Here is a 22,345-nt window from a genome sequence, read left to right on the forward strand (position 1 = left end):
CTAATCCATATTTATAAGATGTAGCAAACACCTGCACTGTATCAGTAATGTTTACTTGGATAACGTAATAAATATTAAAATACTGGATAAGAGAATACTTGCTTAATACTGGATTATACAATCTTTATGTGTAATCCTATCTGGTGGTAGGAGTAATGTTTTACAGTCTTCCTTCACTGACCTTAAAAAAAATAAGTTATCACAAATAAATTGGCATAAAAGATGCTAGAGTTTTTTTGTTACTGAAATCAAACTGTGCATGAAAACAGAGAAGAGATAGCAGTTCATTTGTATTAGCAGAATGATGAGATGAATGTAGAAGAAAACTGTAATCCATCTCTTCTGACACCCATTTTCTGCTTCAGAAGGTATCCTGGGATGGGCTGGGCCCAAGTCACACTCCACGGAGCAACTGAAAAATGGTGCCCTCAGCTCCTTATCATCTGCTAGTGCCAACATTACATGGGCAATAGTACCATCGGCAGCCCAGGATGGACAGGCACTACAACCAAATGCAGAGGTAAGCATGCTAGGTCTCTACAGGCCATTTCTGTTTTATCTGACACTTGATGTTGGTTAGATGAAAACCATTTAAGATGGTGGATACTTTATTACTTTTTGGCCCTTTCTTCTTTATAGTACCTTATTTGTTTGAAGTTAGCTGTGAAAGTGCAAAGTGTCACGCAAAAGTGCACTCTGAAAACTAGAAAAAATGTTTTGACAATATTGGTGTGTGCTTTTGCTTCTCTGATACACTTTGGACAGAGACAGCAGACTGTGGCAAACACAGAGTCTCTTCTAGTTGTAAAAGCACTTAACAGATTGTCAGTACACATTTCTGTCTTCAGGACATGCTCTAGTGGGCATGGTGGTTTTTTTCTGGGTTGACAGTTGGACTCTGTGATCTTAGAAGTCTTTTCCAACTGTAACAATTCTGTGATAGAAAGAAGCTGGGGTTTTTTATGCTGGTTTAAGATACTTAGGAGACACTGGGATGACAACATCTGCTTGCTACTTGGTCTTCCATGTTGCTGTTTCCTCTTGGTTGTCTCTTGAGTATAGCTGACTGTTCTTTGAATTGAGAAACTATGTTGTTTTCTGACCCCTTTTCCTGTTAAGTGATTATGGGCAGAACTTGCCCACAAAATCCTACACCAGCCTGTTGATTTGTGCTTTTGTGGCATTTACTTGGTAAAGGGCAGTTCTGAAGCATCGACTCTTTGAGGAGGCTCCCAGCTGCGTATTGGGCATCTCATGCACTGAAAGTCTCTCACCATGACAAACTTCTCCACCTTCTGCTGTCTGCTTTGGTTACCAGTGCTGCCCACCAGGAAAACACTTCACTCTGAGACCCCACAGATTGTAGGGCACCTGGAGCACCTGAGACCTGGAGATCGGGGAAGAATTTTGAAAATGCTGAAGAAAGCCTTTTCTACTAGCAAATGCTCTTTGGCAGTTGGAATGGCTTAAATTAAATTATATTGCCTTTAATAAAATGTATAACGGCTGGGAACATCAATAAAGCTGTTTGGTTTTCCAGTTCTTTTGTAGTATCTTGAATTGAAAATAGTTAAAAAAATTCAAGGCTAAACCAGATTTTAAAAATTATTTTTATTTAAATATTACATTTCACTTTGGTCCTCGTCCATATCTGTCCTTAGATCGTAATTTCCAATTCTGTTCCTCCTGGCATCCATTAACCACGTTTAAATTACCCGTAATTGCTTTTTATTAGGAAGTTGTGTAATTTATTTTCCAGCTAAGCCAACTGCAGTTCTTAATACATGAGGGTATTTAAGAATCTTGTTTTGAGAGTTACTGCTTTACTCACTGATACACTGCAACTTGTTTAATTAGATTTTTTTTTAGATGTTTTTATTCTTGACCACCTGGTAAAGCCAAATGAAGTGTGGAAGCATGGCCTATGCAGCAAGAACATAAAGAGCAGCAGCTGATTTAACTCATCTCAGGGTATAATTTTGCAGCTGAGTTGAGCCATTTATGAGTTATTTTAAATTACTTTTTTTTTTTTTTAAGTCCAGTCTCCTCCCCTTTGCTTGCTGATGAGTGACATTGAGTTGCACATGTGGCTTGAGGCACCACTTTACTCATGGAACTCATGATTTGTTGAGAAGGGAGTAACCCTTGAAGAGATGGAAATGAGCAAAGGAGCATAGCACTCTGCAGTACAGAATCCTCAGTGCTTTGTGGGCAGTCTTCCTGGAACCAGCAGCCTGCACTTCAAGGCACTGGGGCCCTAGCCCTTGAAAAGGAAAAAAAAAGGAGAAAAAAGAAAAAAAAATAATAAAAGAAATAAGATTCTGAAGTTAAGCCAAAGATGGTGTTTTTGACAGATTCAGTAAGTGGAAGTTTGTGAATTGGTGGAACAACAGGAAGCAGCATGATCCATGTATATAATTTTTATTATGGTAGTATAATCTATGAAGCGGAAATTTGGTTTTGCTCCAGGAAAGTGGCCTGGATCAGGATTCATTCCAGGAAGCTCTTTCCAAACTTTCATTTTTCCTTCCTCTGATTGCTTATGTGCATTGTGTTGTCTGAGATTGATACTGTTGGCTCTCGATTTGAAGTGCTCTTAAATATAGCTGATAGATTTTTGCTAATTTTGATTAAGATATCAGTGCTCCGTTGAAAGGCTGAAGCACAAAACCTGAATTGTGCAAGAGGTAAACAGCGGCATCTAACATGACTTGGAACTTTCGTGTTTTCATGTTCATCTTCAGATCAAGGAAGTTTTCATGCCCTGTTACAGAGGCTACACAATTACACCCCTTGGCTCCTATGGTCAGATCCTTTCCTGAGAGAGGAGGTGAAGTTTTCCTAGAGTGCTGCAAGTTCTCTCCAGCTGTCCAAGCTGAGCAAAGTGTGAAATAGGAAGCTGGAGCTTCTTGTTCTTGAGACTAGGGAAGGGGAATGTGGGAGAACAAGCTCTTAAGAAAAGGAAAAATCTTTCAACCAGCATAACTGTTACCCTACTAAAGATGCTATTTGAGCCAAATAGTCACCCAGGAGATGATGTCTGACACCTCCCAAAGTTTTAAAAAATGTTTGCTTAACACACTTCAACAATTCTGTGTGCAGTATTTAAGCATATTTTAAAATATATTCTGACTGTTGTGTGTCCAAGGCAGGAGCCTTGGTTTGGCTGAAATGTATAAAAGTACTGACTGTGCTAATTACTTAGTATGTGTAATTATGTATAAAAGCAATTGCAAATCATCACACTTCATTTGTTTAATAGTCAAGATACATTGTTGTTAGCAACTCTGCTGGCATCAGCAGGGAATGAGAAAATGCATGTAAATGCTTTTGACATTGAAAGACCCTGGTTTTTATTTATCTGATAGCTTCTTTTAAATGTAGAAGGAAAGAGGAATCCACAAGTGTCATTCAAGTGTAGTTTGTTTATCTTAATGACTTTATTTAAATCCCAAACCAGGCACTGGGTGATGCTAATTTCTGAAGAAACTGGTAGTTTATTAATAGATCTCAGCTTTGAAAATATAACTGCCAAAAGCAGTGAGCCTTGCTTTTACAGAAGTTAAGAGAAGAAAGTGCTGGTTCCTCTATCAGTGTTGTGAAAATTAATTCCAATTTCTTCTTTGATTGGGCCTAGATTTTTATTTTAAAAAAATCTGTACTTTTTATGATACAATTTCTGTCTCTTAGTCAGAATCTATACCCCAAAGGAATGGGAGAGAGCTTTTCTGCTAACACTCAGCATAATATAGGAGATGTACCAACCAAACAAATTGTGAATTGACCTGTAATCTGAAATAGAAAAAGCCATTAAATTACTACCCTTGAGGAACAACCGACTCAGCTGCTTACATTACAGAATGTTATTTATAAGGAAAAGATAATTTTAGGTACCTGGATGAGCAGTGACTTTAAAAAACAGAGATGTTTGTTATGTTGTTGGGGGAGGGATGACTGCTGAGGAATCTTTCCCATCTCACGGGCTGCCAGTGGCAGCAGTTTCCTGGCAACATGACCAAGTGGCTGAACGTGTTTAGTGATAGCTGTGTTAATTCCCAGCACAGCATGTAGACACTCTGCAGCAGTGCATTAAGCAACATCATTTAAAAAAAAAACACAATTACTTGTTCTCTGCCATATTTTTAAATATGTTTTTGAAGAAGTCTGGATCTTTATAATCCTCCACTGGAACAGGGCTCATCTGATGCAATTTTCTTTGAATACTTAAGCATTCTTGAGGGATTTAATAAGTTCTGGAGTTGAGTTTTGATGCCAGAGATAACTGAAGTAAAAACCTTTATTTTTGGCCTGTAGCACTGTCAGAGTTTCAGGAATGCAGTTTCTCCCCTGGTGAAATAATCTAGCAGCTACAGATTCTGTGTTGCTCTATACTTCCTTTTGTTATTTAGGGTGCTTCTTGCTTCCAAATGCTGCAGGGATATCATCTGATATAATACAGCTAGTTCAGAAAATCCAAGATTTTGTGGCAGAGATTTTTGTGTGTGTGTATTCCTTGCCTATTTTAGCATCTCCTTTGTTGATTTTGCTGTTTTGCATTCCCAGATAAGTTTTCTTTTAGGATCATGATATAGGACAGCATGAAGTTAAAGCCTGTTATCTTCACTGAAAGAAGTAAACCCTGACAGCAGAATTCTGGATCAAGCACCTTTGTCTTTCACTTTAAATATTTCTGAGGGCTGTAAGTCTCCAAGTGATAGCTAGTTTTCTTTTTTGGGCTTTTTTTGTCTGTCCACTTGAAACATCAAGTGGAAGCAGGGATAAGGGCTGAGCTGAACAATACTATTCTTCATCTGATGTGAGTTAATGTAAAATAGTTTTGTGCATTCCCTAGTGAACCACTCTGGACTTTTTGGCAGAACCTGTTATAATTTCATGGTATTATTTAGGGTTTTTCCCTTAAGGCAGAACAGGACTAATCTGGTATGGAATATGCCAAGAGTACACTCTTCAGAGCTGTGATATGAACTTGGTCTATGCCCAGTCTGCAGTGAATGAGACCCTGATTTCTTCATTTAAGAGTTTATAATTCTGAAATTCCTTTCAAGAAATGCTGAAATGGATTAGTTTTAAAATATTGAGTCTCATAGTAAATGTAGTAGTAATAAGCTTGTTGCTAAGTAGAACAGAGGTGTGAATCACTTCCATGTGTGAGCTAGTGCTCCAGTTCAGCTAATTGTTGTTTCGGGTGTCAGAATTTCCCTTCTGAGCTGACAAAATGTAACTGCAGGCCAAATGTTTCCTCTGGCAGCCAATTACACATGGGAAACAGGCTGCTTTATGCAAGATCTGAGAGGGAATGCACAGATTTCTTTTTATCTAACAGTTTAGTTAAGAATTCGTGCAAAAATCATGCTGCAGCTACATCTGTGATTTAGCTCTCTTCATGTGATTTTTATGTCTTAAAATGCCACGCCAGCTGTGGATCTGGTGTCTGTGCAGTCTCTCTGCTTCCACGTCCCTGACTTTCTCTTGCTTGTGTGCATGAGAAACCGTACACTTTCTCCATATTGAAGTGTCTTTTTAATAGGATTGAAGCTTTAGCTCTGTAGGATTGAGGCTTTAGCTCTGATTATCTAACTGCTAAACCAGGTTTTAATTGTGGTAGTGATTGCAAGGGCGGTCAAGTCCGGGTCATTAAAGATATTTCGTTTCCCTAGATGATCTGAACCCTGATGTTTTCAACTGTAAGAAGGAACTGCACTATTTACAGGAGGTACTGAATTGTTCAGTTCTTAATTTTAAAAAGATAATGTGTTTTTTGTCCAATCTCTTCAGGTGAAGGTCACTTTCAACCTGAGGTTGTTTTCTATCTGTAGGTAGAAAATTATGCATCCTAACATGATGATACCTTATTCTTTACAGGCGTTGTAATGGCTATTAGAGCTATTAGGAAATGTGTTAGAGATGCTAAGAAATAACTTTAAAAGTGCTTCTGCAATTTTAGAAACTAAGCTAGAGACAATAAACTCTTTCTAATTCTGTATTACCTTATCTTTACATATCTCTGTCTCAGCAGACTTGCCTGGGACTGTGGATTGTTTCCTAGCATAAATTGTTCCTGGTGTTTCCTATTTCCTTTTAGTACTTGACACAAATCTGTGTCACTGATGTTGGGAGATCATCTTAGCCACGAGCATGCAGTGCTAGCCACAAGTGCAGTAATGGAAAGAGAACAGATCAGGGTGGGAAAGTGAGATTTGCAGTATTGCAGAGTGTCCTTTTTCACTGTTTAGTGCAGACATTACAGGATTTCTGAATGTGCTCTGCTTTTTGCCTTCTGCATGATTAAGTACTTTTTGGGCTGAAGAGCACAGTAAATGGCCTGTAATGATTTGGGTAGATAAATTAATCCCTAGGCAAAGATGGTACCAGTTAATCCATTCACTAGCAGACCATCTAAAAATGAAATCTGAGATAATCAATTGAAGGTGTATTTAAGGATAATCAAGGGAAAGTGTATCTAGGGATTAAATGTACAATTACACTAAAAGTAGAATTAAATGACCCTAAGCCTGCTACAGCAGCACTGATGGTGACTTAGATAGCCTAGCTAATTTTGATTTTATTTTTTGCTAGCTTTCTGGAATAGTGTGACAGCAAACAGTCTCTAGTAAAATTGTTTACGCATACTAATTAATAAAAATTTAGCTTCAGCCAAAGTAGTTTAATTTTGTTGAGTCACTCCCACCTCCAAAATGCATGTATTCCAGCTGCTATCTGTATATTATATTTGAGAGGAATATTCTACCTAAGATAAAATATGGTACTTTAGTACAAAATTTGAATATGATTTGCATAAACACGAGGCTCTGATTCACATGGTATTCCATAACTACTAGTGAAATTCAATGAAAAACTAATCACTGGAATATCAAGAACACAGGTTCCCTTGCTGTAAAACTTAAAAGTTGAGCTAAAGTGGATTAATTGCTTCCTCTGCTCATTATAAAACCTGCAAAATGAACTCTGAAGCCAATGCTAATTTTACTTCAGGATTGTATGCTAATTGATTAACTTTGTGCTATCTATTTTATTTCTTATATATGTGGTTTGGCAATACTGCCCATGGGTAAGCTTACCCGTCCCAGCAAGATTGTCAGTAACTTTACTAAGTTGGACTGAACTCTTCTACAATGAGTATTTGTCTCAGGTTGGAATTGCTTTATCTTGCTTGGTGAATCATTATCCAAACTGGCTTCAGCTGTTCCACCTGGTATTGAAAGAAAAAAAAGATAGCTTTTTCTGCTTGTGGTGATGGATTTTAGTGATTCTTTATTTGAAAAGCCCTGAACATGGAAACAGGTGGGATGAAAGTATTTAATTATAAAACTTTATCTCAGAGAAGGAGTTGGAAGGAGAATATGAAAGAGGCAGGACTCTTCTACATTATAGTGTAGAGAGACACAATGGTTGGCTTCACAGTCTGAAATGGACCAAGTGATTAATCAGGCTGAGAACAAACCTTAGAAGCTTTTCAAGTAGAGTTCTACAGGCTTCAAGATGTTAGCTGCATAAAACATGACAATTTTCTAGGCTCAGTTTGTTTCACATATACGTTGAATGTTCTCCTGGTATGATTTATAATGGTTTATTTTTCTTTTGACAGACTGGAGCCTGTCTATTCATTTTGTGTGTGTGGCAGCAATGAGAATGTGCATAGTGGATGGGACAAGAAATTGCAGGAAGAGTCAGGATGGTTCAATAAGCATGTTGCCTTGAGGAAAGATTTTTAATACTGCTTATATGAGAATGTCTTTACCATTTTTCTCCTCTTACAAATAATGCTGGCATGTCATACTGCATACAAGAAGTAGCACTGGGAGAACTAGATTTACATATAGATTAGTATTGCAAGGCCAGATGACTGTAAAGGTTAAATTTGTAGCTGTCCATCTTTTTGTGCCCTCTTTGCATATGTGAATGGTATATTATTAACGTGGTAGCAATTTTCTGCCATAAATTTGCTTAGTTAGCGTGCAAAGCAACATAAAAGAGACTCACAGCTGGCTGAACTTCTTCAGTTCTATTGCTTCCTAACTTTTCAGTTACAGAGCTTTGCAAGCAGAATGATTATGCAATCTCAAAGTACTCTGGGTTGAAAGGGACTTCCAGAGGTCCTGCAGTTCAACACTCTGCTCAGCTGAAAGCAGAGCTGATCAGGTGAGCTTGCTCAGGGTTGTGTCCAGTCAAGTCTTGAACACCTCCAACAGTGGAGGTCCCACAATCTCCACACACTTGCAGTTTCTCTAGGGTTTTTATCAATGGGAGGAAAGGTTCAGTTGAGTTCACTTCTTATCAGTGTGCTGGTGGGCAACTAAAATCACCTGCTGGGTCTGTTACAAAAAGTGTTTGTTTTTCCCTACTTTGTGGGGAGTATAAGGCAAGTTGCTCCTAGTTCCTCAGATTTCTCAACAAGGATCTTGTTCTAGAGAGGATTCCTTTTAATACAGGGGAATGTCTGCAGTGTATAAGCCTCTGCTATACTTTTCCTCCATGTTAGTCTTTGTCTCCAACCTGCAGCTCAGGTCTTCTGTTATAAAGTTATAAAAAAAAAAAGTTATAAACACATGACTTTCAGACCCCTCATGATCTTTGAAGTCCTGCCTGGCCAGTGATGTGAGTCTGTCCTGCTACACTGTGTAAGCTTGTAAATTCTGAGTAACTTACTGTGAATAGTGTCAGATCCTGTATATAGCTGTCTTGCTTCTAAAAATTTTGATTCTCAAAACAAAACTTTGAGGCAATTGTTCTTCACTACTATCTGTAGTGCATTAGCAATAGGTTTTGTTAAAATTGTTTATGATGTGATACTCTATTTCTTGTGGTTTTAGGTTAGCATAAATTTTACTGTTGTGATTTATGCTAGCCTTCAAGGTTTTTTGCTTCAATTTAGGACAAGTCTGTGGGGCTTTTCTCGTAGCACATTTTTTTGTAGTCTCATGTTGCTGTTCCTTTTTGATGAGACCAGTGGAGAAAAGTATTTATTCCCAGTTCTTACTGAAGTTGTGCAATACTGCAAAGTCCTCTTGTGTTTTAGGGTTCAGAATAAACAATGCAGTGCTTCTGTAGCCCTTTCATTTCATGAAAGATATTCAGAAGATGTGTGGACTGGTGCTGGTACTTAGTATTTTCCTGTGGAGTCTGTGGTTGAGAATTAGCTGTTTTCAGCTGATTTTCAGGACTGGCTACCTCACGTTTATGAAAATCTAAATTTGCAGGAGGAATTGTCTTACAAAGAAGATATGAACACATAGGGAAAAAGTTGTCCAACAAGCATTATTTAGTGTGTAATAAGATTACAGTGCTGTAGGTAACCCACAAGGGAATTTCTTTTTACAAGGATGTCAAGTCACTGATTTATTCTTTATTCTTAAACATAATCACTTTCACGGTTAGTGTTGCCAGCCGATGCCAGGGGGGCTGCTGGCAGTCAGGTGCTTCCTCAGCTTTCCCCCCCAGTGTGAAGGGGTTTTTGGATGAGACTGAGGGCTCACATGGGGCGTTCGCCTCTCACAGAGGAGCTGCAGCTGCAGGACCTTATTTTAGTACCACCCTTACCATGCTCACAAATTGTTACTGAGACCAATGTTTCGTTTAGGAATTAACCGGTTTCTTAAGGGTTAACATAAGCTGAGGAACCAAGGTTCAGGAGAGGTAGGCTAGGGATATGTCAGGGAAATAATTCAAGAGTGCTATGGTCTTACTAAATGTACACTCCGAGGGAGAGGTGTGGAATTGATGGAGTAAAAGGGTAGGAAAGTCAGAGAATGTATCTTTGTGTGTGTGTTTACCCTTCCGTAGCTGTGGCTTCTGGGATGCAGCTTCTGTCCTGCTGGCAGGGCTCGGCAGCAGGTCCGTAGGGAGCCGGGTTCCCTGCACCAAGGGCTGCCCCCCAGCAGCAGCAACAGCAGATGGACAGTGCTCCCATCTTGGGGCAGAGCGGCAGGAGGGCTGGGCAGGTCTGCTCCAGTGCTGGGCCGGGCAGCAAAGCCAGGCAGGCTCTGGTGGGCAACACTCCCTTGGGAGCAGGCTGGCTCCCCTCAGCGCGGGTGCGGGCAGCATCCCCTCGGCTCCTCCGGGCAGCAGTGCTGGGGTTCCAGGGGCTTCTGGCCCCACAGCAGGGTCTCCTCCCAGGCAGGCAGGGAGCCCTGAGCCTGCAGAACTTGTCCTCTTTTATAGATCAGAAGTCACTGTTTGAGAAAGTACGACTGTTCAAATTAGCACTGACCAGGTACGAACTCTGTCAGAGGCATCTTTTACCTATTGTCCATTTTGCTGCCAGGTATCATAACCCTTGTGCTCTTTTTTTGCTGTGGACTTACTGGTAGAGCAAGAGGCCTGTTCCAGTCCGACCTTAGCTGAGTCAGCAAAAAGACCCCACTCTTGTTTTGCTGGCTTGAAAGGCATTTTGTTTAGTCTTATGTGGGGGGAGAGAAGATGGACTGTTCCCCACAGTTAGTTTCTAATATTTTCTTTCTGAAGGCTTACATAGGCTATATTTCAACATACATATAGATGCCCTTTGTTTTATGTCACTTGCATTTTTCCCTCCTCTGTTAGCAAGTCAGCCCTTTCTCTCCAGAATTCTCCGTTATCTGGTCCTTATCACTGGTATATTGTTATGTTTGCCCCTAAATATGGTCATAGGTCACAGTTAGACACATCTGTATTGTAAGAACAGAAGGCTTTCTGAGCTGCTTCTTCAAGGATGAAAAGACTTCTGTTTCCACAGATACTACTGCGAAACATTAACAAAAGAGCATTAGTAGAGATCTCAGAATAGTGAATATCTAGATAATGTGCTTGCCTCCAGATGACTGGCAGATTGGTTTTGTTGCGAAGGAAAAAGGTTGCAGACCTATTTGTCACCTAAGATACAGATTTTGTGATTTTTATTTGCTTGCATTACCTACATGAATCTGCTATTGCATGTCATATCCAAGTAATCATGTGTGATAAATGGCTTGTGTTACTGTACTTTGATCCTTGCATTTGTCCTTAGATGTAGAGATTTTCTGAACATGCAGTGTGTTTAGTACATTCAGTTAAAAAATGCCAAATGACAAACCACAATATACATATATATATAAAAATTATCAATACACAAAATAAATATTATGTTTTAATAACTGATAGTCCCAGTTGGAAGAATTTTATTTTCTCTGGAGACCTGAATTACCAAACACACATAACAAATGTGGTAGGAAGTTAATATTTGGGCACTTTGTTTACATTCTTTTCTGATGCAGGCTTTTTCCTACCAAATATTCTATGGTTTGACATATGAATGATGAACAATGTATTGAGGATTACATAAAAGCTCTGACCTGACTCTCTTCCACCTCAAACCCAGATGCAGCAGTGACTTACCTAACCAGATAGATGTGCCTGGTTTATTTATAAATGCTGGAGAAATTTGTAGAAGTTGGAGAAGTGCATGGATTTTGATGGTGATCTCAGTCCTTACAGAAATTACACCTCCTTTGAGAGCCTGCTAATATGCTACTCTGTATATAAAATAGTTTAATAAGTGCAACTTACTGAACAACCTACGTTTGAGATTCATATCAGTGCTAATGCAGGATGGGTGCAGCAAGCTTGTATGTTTTTCTGTCAAGTGCATGGCACAGCTGGTAAGAAGTGCAATTAAATATTTTGGAGGTGGACATGCTGGGAGAAGACAAGTGATGCATTTAAGTTGATGCAGTTTTGTTGTTTCTGATGCAGTGCCAAGCCCTGTAAGAAGCTAACGGCTTACTACGTATCACTAATTTTGTGGTATTCTTACTGCATCTACTTTACAAAGAGAATTCTAATTTTAGCATTGAGACCAGTGAAAATCTTATAAGGCAAATTTGTCACGTTAGTGTAAATGTGCTAAAACTCTCTGACCTTACAGAGTTAAATTTAATCTTACACCCACAGAAAACCTGTTTGCAAGCTCCCAAGTTACCCAAGTGCAAGTGTAAATGATGCTTGCAAACCTGTATCATTAGAAAGGGAATTTGAAAATGAGGCCTTTGACTTTTGTGTGCAGTAGTAGAACTAATTGTAATTAGATGACTCTACAGAAAACATGGCAATCCTTGCCTAGGCTGAAAATGATAATCCTGTTTTAAAGTTGCTTCTGAACAAGCCCTGCAAGTAATTTATTACATCTTTCTCTCAATGCAGAAATGTGTCATATGGCGTTATTTTTTAGTATCTTTTGCAATTTAGAAAGAATTAAGGACTATTTAGCTTGGAATATTATAAAATTATGTATTTTTATCCAGTTGTTTTAAGTTCTTAAGATTCATCCTCTTGCCATTGACTACAGTCCTTTTTGTAGTACATAAAAACTTCTCATGCCTTAATGAAAATTCTTAGACTTTTTTTTGTGTAATTACATGAAGAATTGCCTTATGAGTCCTATCAATTCTTCTCTGTGTCCTTGTCAGGATACATGTGATCTCTGTTTATAACTATGATGGAGGAAAGGCTGAGTTATGCAGTGCCTTGTTTGACTTAGTCTTTACTGGTGACATCAGCCTTCAGGAAACCCAGACCTCTGAGAACTGAAAGAAAATCTGGAGAAAAAATTAACCTTGGTGGAGAAGGAAGAGGTGAGGCAGCACTTAAGCTGCATGTTCGTAACTCCATGAGCCCTGATAGGATGCATCTGTGAGCATGGAGGGAGTTGGCCAATATCATTGTATGGCCACCATCTATTGTCTTTAAAGGGTCACGGTGTTTGGAAGAGGTTCATGGAGACTGGAGGAAAGCAAATGTCACTACTGTCTTCAGGAAGGAGCATCTCCAGATGTTCCAGTAACGTCTAGGGAGCCACATATTGGTCAGCTTCTCCTTAATCCCTGGGAAGATAGTGGAGCAACTGACTCGGGAAAGCATTTCCAAACACATGGAGGACAAAAAGGTTATCAGGAGTAGTCGACATGGATTAACAAAGGGAAAATCATGCTTAATCAACATGATAGCCCTTTTCAACAGAATGCTTGGTGCTCGTGGGGAGAGCAGTGAATGTTGTTTGCCTTGACCTTGTTTGACCTGATCTTTCATAACATCCTTATAGACAAGCTGACAGTGGATTAGATAAGTGGACAGTGAGATGGATTAAAAACTGGGTGTCCAGGCCCAGAGGGTTGTGATACGAGGTCCAGTTGGAGACCCACAACTTGTGGCATACCCCAAGGGTCAATACAAGGGCTAGTACTGTACAATATCTTCATGAATGACCTGGATGATGAGGCAGAGTGCACCCTCAGCAAATTTGTAGATGATAAAAAAATGCGGAGGAGTGGCTAATGTTCCAGAGGGCTGGACTATCATGGAGAGGGACCTTTAAAGGCTGGACAGAGGAATCTTGTCAAGTTCAACACAGTGCAAAGTCCTGCATCTGGAGATAACTGAGGGTAAGGCCCTGCACCAGTACCAGCTGGGGGCTCACTGGCTGGAAAGTAGTTCTGCTGAGAAGACCTTGCGATCATGGTAGACAACAAGCTGACCATGAGCTGGCAATGCACCCTCATGGCAAAGAAGGCCAGCAGCATCCTGGGCTGCTTTAGGATTAGTGTTGCCAGCAGATGGAGGGAAGTGATCCTTCTCTACTTGGCACAGGTGAGGCCACATCTGCAGTGCTCTGTGCAGTTCTACGTTCCCCAGTCCAAGACAGACATGAACTTACTGGAGTGAATCCAGCACGGGTCCACAAAGATGAAGGTTCTGGAGCATCCACAACTGTTCAGTGCTAAAATTAGAATTCTTTTTCCTCCTTCCCTATAACAACAACAAAAAAAATGAGATCCATGTCAATCTTGACAGTACTGTTTTGGTTTGTGAAGTATGTTGGAAAGCCAACCTGTGAGCCTTATAACTGAACTAATGATCTTAAAGTTAATTTCCAGCACAGCAGTTAATTTGAAAAATTAACTTGTGGAAGAGGCTTTGGAAGAACAGAGGCAGGTTTGTGCTTTGACAGCAATGTAGCCATTATCTCTGTGGTTCTATCACAGGTTGGTTTTAGTGTCTTTTTCCTGAAGACATTTATTTTTTTTTTTAAATGCAGAGTTTCCTTCTGAAATAATTTCTTCCCCTGTTGAAAAGGAATCAGCATGTTTTCCAATATAAACTGCTGACTAGAACATCCATTTCGTATCCTAGCAGATGACCTCTCTAAATTAATTGATCCCAGTCCTAATTAAGTGACCTGTTTAAAATAGACCTCTGCCAGTGTGTGTTTTCATGTCTTTAGCCTTCAGACTTTGAAGTGAATCCTTTCATGGGATTTCTAGCAATGATCTGTTGTTTTCAGTTCAGATTTTTCTGAAAAAAACCCAGTGTTTCAGCCCAGTGTTGGAACACAGTTTAATAATTTTGATTAAAATTATTTTAAATATAAGCCCCTTTTTGGTGCTTGTTGGCAACTGGTTCAGTATTTGATTCTCAGGGTTGGCATCCAAGCCTGGCTGTGCTGTTCATTCACAGGCTGAGCTGTGCACAGCTCAATAGCTTTTACATGATGCTCTGTCCACACAGGAATAGAGCAAATCACTTTTTTCCTAGTTCAGCGTTGCAATTATTTTTTTTTTTAAATTATATATTTTGGGGGGGGTGCGGAGGATGAGAAGTATGTCTGTGGCTGATAATTCAGAAAAGCTGCCATTAAAGGATGATCACCAACATAATCCTTTGCATGCTGCTGCATGCTTACACTTTGGGTATTACTAGACTACGTGCTATTTCTGTGGAAACAAAAAGAATTAAAAACCTGATTGGACTTTTGTGACCCTTGAAAGATACAGTAGCCTTGTATTTTGTGGCTCTGTGTCCACACAACCCTGTGTTGTGCTTATATGTTTGTTTTTTTCTTTTAAGAAAACATGCATTGTTAGAAAAAGAAATGTCTATTTCCTGTGCTCTTAAAAAGTAGTTCAGGAACTGACTGCTGTTCAGTTCCTGTGTATTGTAAACTGCTGCTTAAGTTCTTTCTTGAAAGGTGAGAAAAGATGCAGACAACTGATGTTATTCTCTATGCACCAAAGATCACTAGTATGTTGATTAATAGTGAAGCTGTGGGATTTTTGGTGCCTTTGCACATGTTCTTGAAAGAGGGGATAGTTATCATAACTAAAATGATAAACTTTATTGCAGAATGGGCATTAAACACGCTGAATCCTCATGTTACATAGTGCTTACCCTCCCCAACGATCAGAAAGCCTTTCATGTAAATCAATGCAAACACTACTTTCCTCAGCACCTAAACTATTTATAGGGTTGCTTGCCCTCGGTGTGCACATTTTGCAGTGTAGCAAGGAGAGGCAGTTGCTGTTTTGTTAGTAACACTTTGAAAGGCACCTAATACCTATTTTAGCCCAAAAGACAGAAGGATTTCTGTCCCTGGCTGAACGTGCAATCTTCAGGAGAAAAAGAAAATTTTTTCTGAATTATTTAGTGTGTTAGCTTGTCAGTGTGTGATTTGTTTATTTTCTGATGCTGTTAACAACTGAAGGTAACACAGCTATTACACGTTCACTTGAAGGTTTGGTAACTGCTAGGACATTCTCACGCTCGTGCCATCTCTCTCCTGCCCTCCACCTGGAGGACAGCCCAGGATATCCTTTGGGAAAGAGCAGCACCATTTCCCAATTGGAGCTGTGTGCAGTGAAGCTCACTGATCTCAATGCCATGTGACTGGAAACACAAGGAGCAGATTGACATCCGGCACGCACTCCCCAACTCATCGGATAGCCAAAAAAAAAAAAAGAGGGGGTGGGAGTGAGGAGGGGAGGTTCCCTTGCCTTTTTTTTTCCCATAGCATTATTAATTCCTGCCGGAGCTTATTTGCTGCAAGCTCGGTTTATGGCAGTAACAGAAGCAGCAGTGCTTACTTGGTAGCTCAGTGCTCTCAATGAGGTCAAGCTGGATCAGAGGGAAACCTCCCGTGGAAGCATCTACTGTAAGTTCTGATACTGCTTTTTCCATGCTCCCTACAAATGCGTTGTAGCTTGTACAACTCAGCCAGGCTTCTGTGTTTTGTGTCTCCCTGACTGATAATTTTGTATGAGGTCATCAGGGTTTGTTAATTGAACCTGTCAGTAAAGTATCAGTTGGATAAAAATGCTGTGCATTTTGGGAAGAAAGGGCTTATCATTCTATGCTTTTATTTTCTGAGGGAGCAGGAAGCAGAAAATGTATTTTTTATCCTTTCGAACAGCTCCAAGCTGTTCAGGTTACAGCTTACCAGATTCTGTTTTATGTAATCTGCATGTTCGACTTTCTAAATAAAGTAATTGTAAAGCATATTTTAGATTTCCTTGTATTTCACCATAAACATTTATTTATTTAAAAAAAGAAGAAAAGAAAAAAAAAAGAAGAAAGAAAAGAGAACAGGAAAAGAAGAAAAGAGAGAAAGAGAAAACACTATTCAAGTCTTGGAAACATCTGTAGTAACTAAATTTCAGTGACAGTCTCCTTACATAAGCTGCTGTTCACCTGAGGGGTCTCTAAAGTGATAATTCAGAAATACTTCTTTGAAACCCAGTTCTGAATATCAGCTGCTTTTAATGAAACTTTCTAGTTGCAAAAATTTTCACAGATGAAAAATTTCTCATTTTATGTAACAAACTAGCGTTTCTGCAAAAATGCTGCTTATCTTGAATGCTAACTTTTGCAGTTAGTGTTGTCTTATTTGCAGCATGGAAACATTGGGGAATAATGAGGTGCTGGGCCATAAATTTTTCAGCTATATAATCCAACTCTTCTTTTAAAGTATAAAAAACACCTGAATTTATATCTGGAAGTCTTGCAGAGTGATTTCAATAGACTGAACAAAATAATCACCACCGGTTTGGGTTATTGCTATTAATATATTGTAAACACTGTGGGAAAATAAAGCAACACAAAGAGTTATCCCTTTTTGCTGTACAGCTCCTCTTGAAAGGAGATGGCATGATGGCTCTCTTTTGATCTTCAGCTGGTATGTCTGGACACTGTGAAGTATTTGTGTTACTGTACTGTGAAGTATTGTCATGTTGCAACTGTCATAAGGACCCATGGTTTTGTTTCACCTCCCAAAATCAAATGTATTTAGGGTTGTTTTTTTTTTCCCCTGAGGTGTGTACTTTAATTATAGTCTTCTTTTTATTTCAGTTAATATTCTTGATTTGCCTAGATATATAACTTAGAAGTTGGATAGAGGAAAGGAGAAAAATAGTGTGAAAGCAGGTCATGCAGCATCTAGGTGTGAAAGATGAATATTTGCTGGAGAAACAAACTCTTCAAAACTGATTTTGAGCTGTGTACTTGTATTTAATAAATAGAAGATCTGTTACTTCAATATGCTGTGATTTTTGGCATCACTGCAATGTAAATATGAGAAGATAATGTGTGAATTAGCATCAGCTACTTACCACTCTTGTTCTGAGGTTAGAATCAAAAAGCTTTATGAACCCATCACTGGATATTTTTTATTTTAAATTTGTATTCTTTCTTGGTTTTAACAGTGGCTGTCTTTGGTTCCATTGAGACAACTCAATTTTTAAAGATACATAGTGGAAAAAACCATAATTTATCTTTTTGTTCAGATGGTGATGTTTCTTTTCATTTCAGCATTCAGCTTCTGAGTTGATCCTAGTTGAAGATGAAATGACAGATACTGAAGATAACGAAGAAGAGGATTTAGGAGTCATGGATGATCAACGTAGCGTAATCCTCCATCTCATCTCTCAGCTCAAACTTGGCATGGACCTTACCAGGGTATGGACACTGTATCTATTTTATAATTGTTCATTCTTTTTTATTCTTCTCATCCTTCTCTGTGTGTGCGTGTGATTCCTGTGAGCATGTTTCACCCCCGTGGACAATGGAGTTTGGCTCTTTAGAAAGGTTCCAGAGAGCTGTGGAGTGCTGTCTTCTACTAGGCAGGCTTAGACATGAAGTGACCACATCAGATACTTTAGGGAAACAAGGTCAGAGGGAAGGGGAAGAGAAAAGAAGAAGAAAAAACCTCAGAAACGATTCCTTGTTTTCTTCAAGTCTTTCCAAATAACCTTATGCTGTGTATGTATTCCATGTGTATGTTAAAACAGGACTCACTGCGTGTTTGAGGAACCATAATGTGAGTTTTATGGAAGGAGTTATGTGCTTGAGGTACTGCTCTGTGGATTGGAGTCCATTTAATTACTTAGCAGCTTCAAAAAAAATGATGGTAAAGAAATTAGTCTTCAATGTAGCCCTGTTCTTGTCTGTGCTGAGCAGTTTAACCTTCTGTGCATCCTCCTGGTCCTGGAACCAGTATTGTTGTGAGCTTATCCATACTCATATGATCTGAGAAATTTCTCATAACTCCTTAGAGTTTTGGAAATGAAGTAGATGTTCTGGAAATAGGAAATGCCTCTTTTTGAGTAGTCCTACATTCCAGTGAATCCTTCTCAAGAGACTTAACAACCAAGGGGGTTTTTGTAAAGATATGGAATACCCTTTTCTTCCACAAATAAGAAGAGTTAATTCTGACTTACTCCTTCAGCAAATAAAAAAAAAGTGTAGGATGACCAGAGAATTACCCTTCTGTGTGAAGTGACTATGCAGGGCATTTTGGTATTCTGCAGAGTTCATCTGCTTTCCTTTTGATCTTATGTACTAATCAAAATCTATTTTTGCCATCGCTTTCTTACAGTATAAAGCTTTCACAATATAGTCTTTTCTGTTTCCTCTGGAACAACTGATAGTATTTAAAAATACTTACGTTTTTAAGACTAAGCAGTCCCGTGATCTGCTGCCAAGTATAGCTTTTGAGTAGCTGCAAAGAAAATTGTTTTGTTCTAAACAGAACAAAAGTTTCATAATTTCATTTGTGAATAATTTATACCTGTCACTTTTTAGTATGTCTGGAGGTGGTAGGTACAGTTCATTTTTGGTTTTGTTTTTCTTACATTCCTCAATTTCTGATAGGTGTGTGTTTTCTATATTGGTTTGCAAAGACTGTCTCAGTCCATAAGGTTTAAGCAAGATTAAGATTCCTTATCTCTAGTTCTTGTGTTTTCAGAATATTTTGTCTTTGGTAGTGAACAAAGTTGTTCTTCCCTGATTTTCAGTGTCATCTTTTTGTCATGGCAGAGGAGGCAAAAACCCCAAAGACATGCAGCTAATGTAAATAAGAGAAGTGTAGACACTTTAAAGTAGGAAGGTAAATATGTATGTTAACCTCTTTCTTACATAGTGTTCTTAGAGCATGGTTTTTGAGGACAGTGATGAATATTATCTGATCTATAGTATTACCATGCATGAATGTGTGTAATATAATACTGTCTGAAAAGAGGAGCAGGCATATGGCAGAGTTAGATCCAGCTCTAGTCTGTGTGATGCATGAATACACATATGATGAGTATTAATGAGACATGCCACATGTGCATATCACTTTTCTGACCATTTTGAGGACTAAAAAATAAATAAATTACAAGACAGCTGGCTGCTTTTTTTATTAACTTTGCTTTGTGACATGAGGCCCTTAGGGCCACAGATGTGTGATGATAAAGCTTGGTTTGTTGGCTGCAGTCCTTCTCATTTTTCATTATTTGCCTGAAAGTCAGATTTCTGATAGCCTTGATGCTAGTCAGCGTCTGCTGGAAGTGGTTGTGGCACAGTAGTTGCTAATGTCAGAGGATGTTCTATGTATTTCCCTTTTCCTGTGCCTTTTCCCTATGGTTGTTGGTGTCTTTTTTTGAGCTATGGATTGTAACATGATAAATATGTGAACAAACAGCTCTTCTGTGCCCTTGGTGGCTTTTGGTTCTGGGTGCATAATTATTACTTCATGTATTATATCAAAGGAAACAGCATCTTTTCCTTTTCCTATGGGGAGGTTTCTTATTCTAGTGTTGTCCTTGCCTGTGGTGACAAGAATTTCCCACAGTGACGACAGCCACATTTAATGTTGCACTTTTGTAATGTGTCATGGTGCCATGCCTTTTCATGAAGTAAAAATGTCCTGCAAAGGAAAACAGCCACGATGAGGTAGTAAATCTGCATGGGGATTTGCTAGACCAGGCTAGGCTCTATGGTGGCCAAATAGTTGCAAGAGGGAGTTGGGTGGGGGAAAAATTCAAAGCAGCAGAACACAATACAAAACTGATGCCTTGCACTGGGCTAGGACTTTAAACCTCATTTAAAATTGGAATTGCTGGAGGAAAAAGAAAGTTGCTAAATTGTTTGTTCTTTGAACTTTTAAAAAATGAAAAATTACACCAAAAATGACTGCAGCTTGATAAATGTGTTGGCAAATGGCATCTAATGGATTGAAATGAATGCTAATGTTTTGTATTAGTATATGGGCAATCACTCCCCTGCACCTGCATTCCCTCACCTTCCCTGCACAGTTAATGTGCCAAAAATAAAGGGCTGCCATTCTGTCTAAAAGGGCTGTCAGTAATTCTGCAGAATATCACCCTGTTGTGAATTATCATTGTAGTATGTTGTTGATGCCCGAAGTTTTTAATTTGCTTGTCAATATACTTTCACCTTGTAATTTTTAACTGTAAGTGGGATGAAAGCAGCCTGGTTTATTCCCACAGCAACACAGATGTCATTGGGAAGCTTTTGTACCTCTAAGAGATGCACATCTCAGCATGTGGTCAGATTCCTGAAAAAAATAGGGAATGGTGCTGACACCCATGTTTTGCTTTGCAGTAAATAGTAGCATGGATAAATATCCCGGGTCTTAAGAAGTCATTCTCTTTTCTCAGTTGCATTCAGATCTAATTAAGTATAGATAAATTGAAACCTGGGAGATCATGATCAAGCTTTGAACCAATATCCTCTTTTAAACCTCAGTGAAAATGGAAACAAGCCTCTTAAACTGCTTCCTTTTCCCATGAAGCCTGAGAAAGAACAATAACAGAGATTATTCAAACGTTTTAGAGTGCAATAATGAGATTTTTTTTTTTTCTTTGGACTTCAGCAACTTAGCATTTGTTCTAGAGAGATTCTTTTGCCCATTTGGTTGTCATGCCAGCTGTTTCTCAGAGGAAAAAATCAAGTAGCTTTGACTTTTCATGCAATTACAAATGAAATACTAAATTGTTGTAGTCCAAAGCCAATATAAAGAATGTAGGTCTTAAATGTATTTTTCTGGACAGTGCACTCTGGTTGCAGAAGAGTTGAAAACTTCTTTCTTGGGAAAACTAGAGCATTAGCACAAGTCAATGACTGTCCCATGCTGGCAAGAAGAATGTGATATGCTTCTAAATTGGTTTATTTCTGTTTTGCATATTTCTGCAGAAAAAGAAACAACAAACATACAAAAATCTGACTAGTGTGTTGTTTTTTTTGCCAGGGTGGAAGGAGGGACTCAGTGTGTGGTGGTTGCATATTGAAACACTAAGGCTATTAGATTAATTAGTAAAAGACAGTGTTTTCTAGGTATATTTTGTAGTCGTGGAGTTGCCTAAGCCTTAAAACTCAATTTGTTTCATATATAGTTCTGCCTCCTTTTGTGGAAATAATTCAGATATTCTGTGATTTGCAGTGAATCCTTTCCTGCAGGAAAATTAAGGATGTTGTGTCTGTTTTAGTTGTGCTTTTAAAGCAAGATAATTAGAGCTGGAGTTCAAGCTTTTTTCAGATTTTAAATTGAGTTTTTAAATTGAGTAGTAAGGGTCCAGTGATTTGTATCATCTTGGTTACTGGCTGTGTTGGTGTAGCTGTATTAACTGTGTAGCTGCAAAGCACACAGCTAGTACTAGTGAGAGTAGATGTGAAGACTATATGATCACTCCAGCAGGATGAAACCACAGGAGCCTTAATGTTGTATCAGAAAATTAGCATCATCTTAAGTGTGGTCTGTAGTTTTCTTCATCTCCATTTGTGCTAATAAAGGTCAGTCTTCTTAGAGAGACACTTGGGCATAATGAGATGCAGAGTGCTCTTTATTCAAATGAGTTTCTCTGCCTTTTCAAGTCTGTGCAATGAACTCATGATATTTACTACTAGTACCCGTAGATGCAAGCGATGGGGCAGCTTTTTACTGTGTCTTGCTGTCAGTTTTGTCCTTGGTAACCTGGTCTTTGAGTGCACCATTTATATTAAAATGAGATATTCACTACTGCTGAATTGCATTTTCGAATTTATCAGATAATGAATATTTGGTCAGAATGTGAATGTTGCAAGTAAGGCAGAATTGTTTAAAGGACAAAAAATACGGTAAGAAAATCTACTGCCTTTCTACTTTGCCTTCCAACGTTTTAGATTTCACTTTAAGAAACCAATCTTCTCAGCCCCTGGCAGTCAGACCACCATGGGGGCTTTGGGCTGTCTTTAGAAGTCAGTAGTT

The 22,345-nt window shown here is 38.8% G+C and overlaps 1 protein-coding gene across 1 annotated transcript in view; it reads left to right on the forward strand.

Annotated features, from left to right (window-relative positions):
- Positions 1-22,345, forward strand: part of OSBPL10 (oxysterol binding protein-like 10) — a 79,605-nt gene that overhangs the window by 42,073 nt on the left and 15,187 nt on the right. The window contains exons 6-7 of the mRNA XM_010007619.1: positions 366-520; positions 17,629-17,775. Coding sequence (XP_010005921.1) covers positions 366-520; positions 17,629-17,775 — 302 coding nt within the window. The remainder of the gene's footprint in view (positions 1-365; positions 521-17,628; positions 17,776-22,345) is intronic.

The sequence above is a fragment of the Chaetura pelagica genome, unplaced genomic scaffold, assembly GCF_000747805.2.
Source record: "Chaetura pelagica isolate M959 unplaced genomic scaffold, ChaPel_1.0 scaffold10, whole genome shotgun sequence".
NCBI lineage: Eukaryota > Metazoa > Chordata > Aves > Apodiformes > Apodidae > Chaetura > Chaetura pelagica.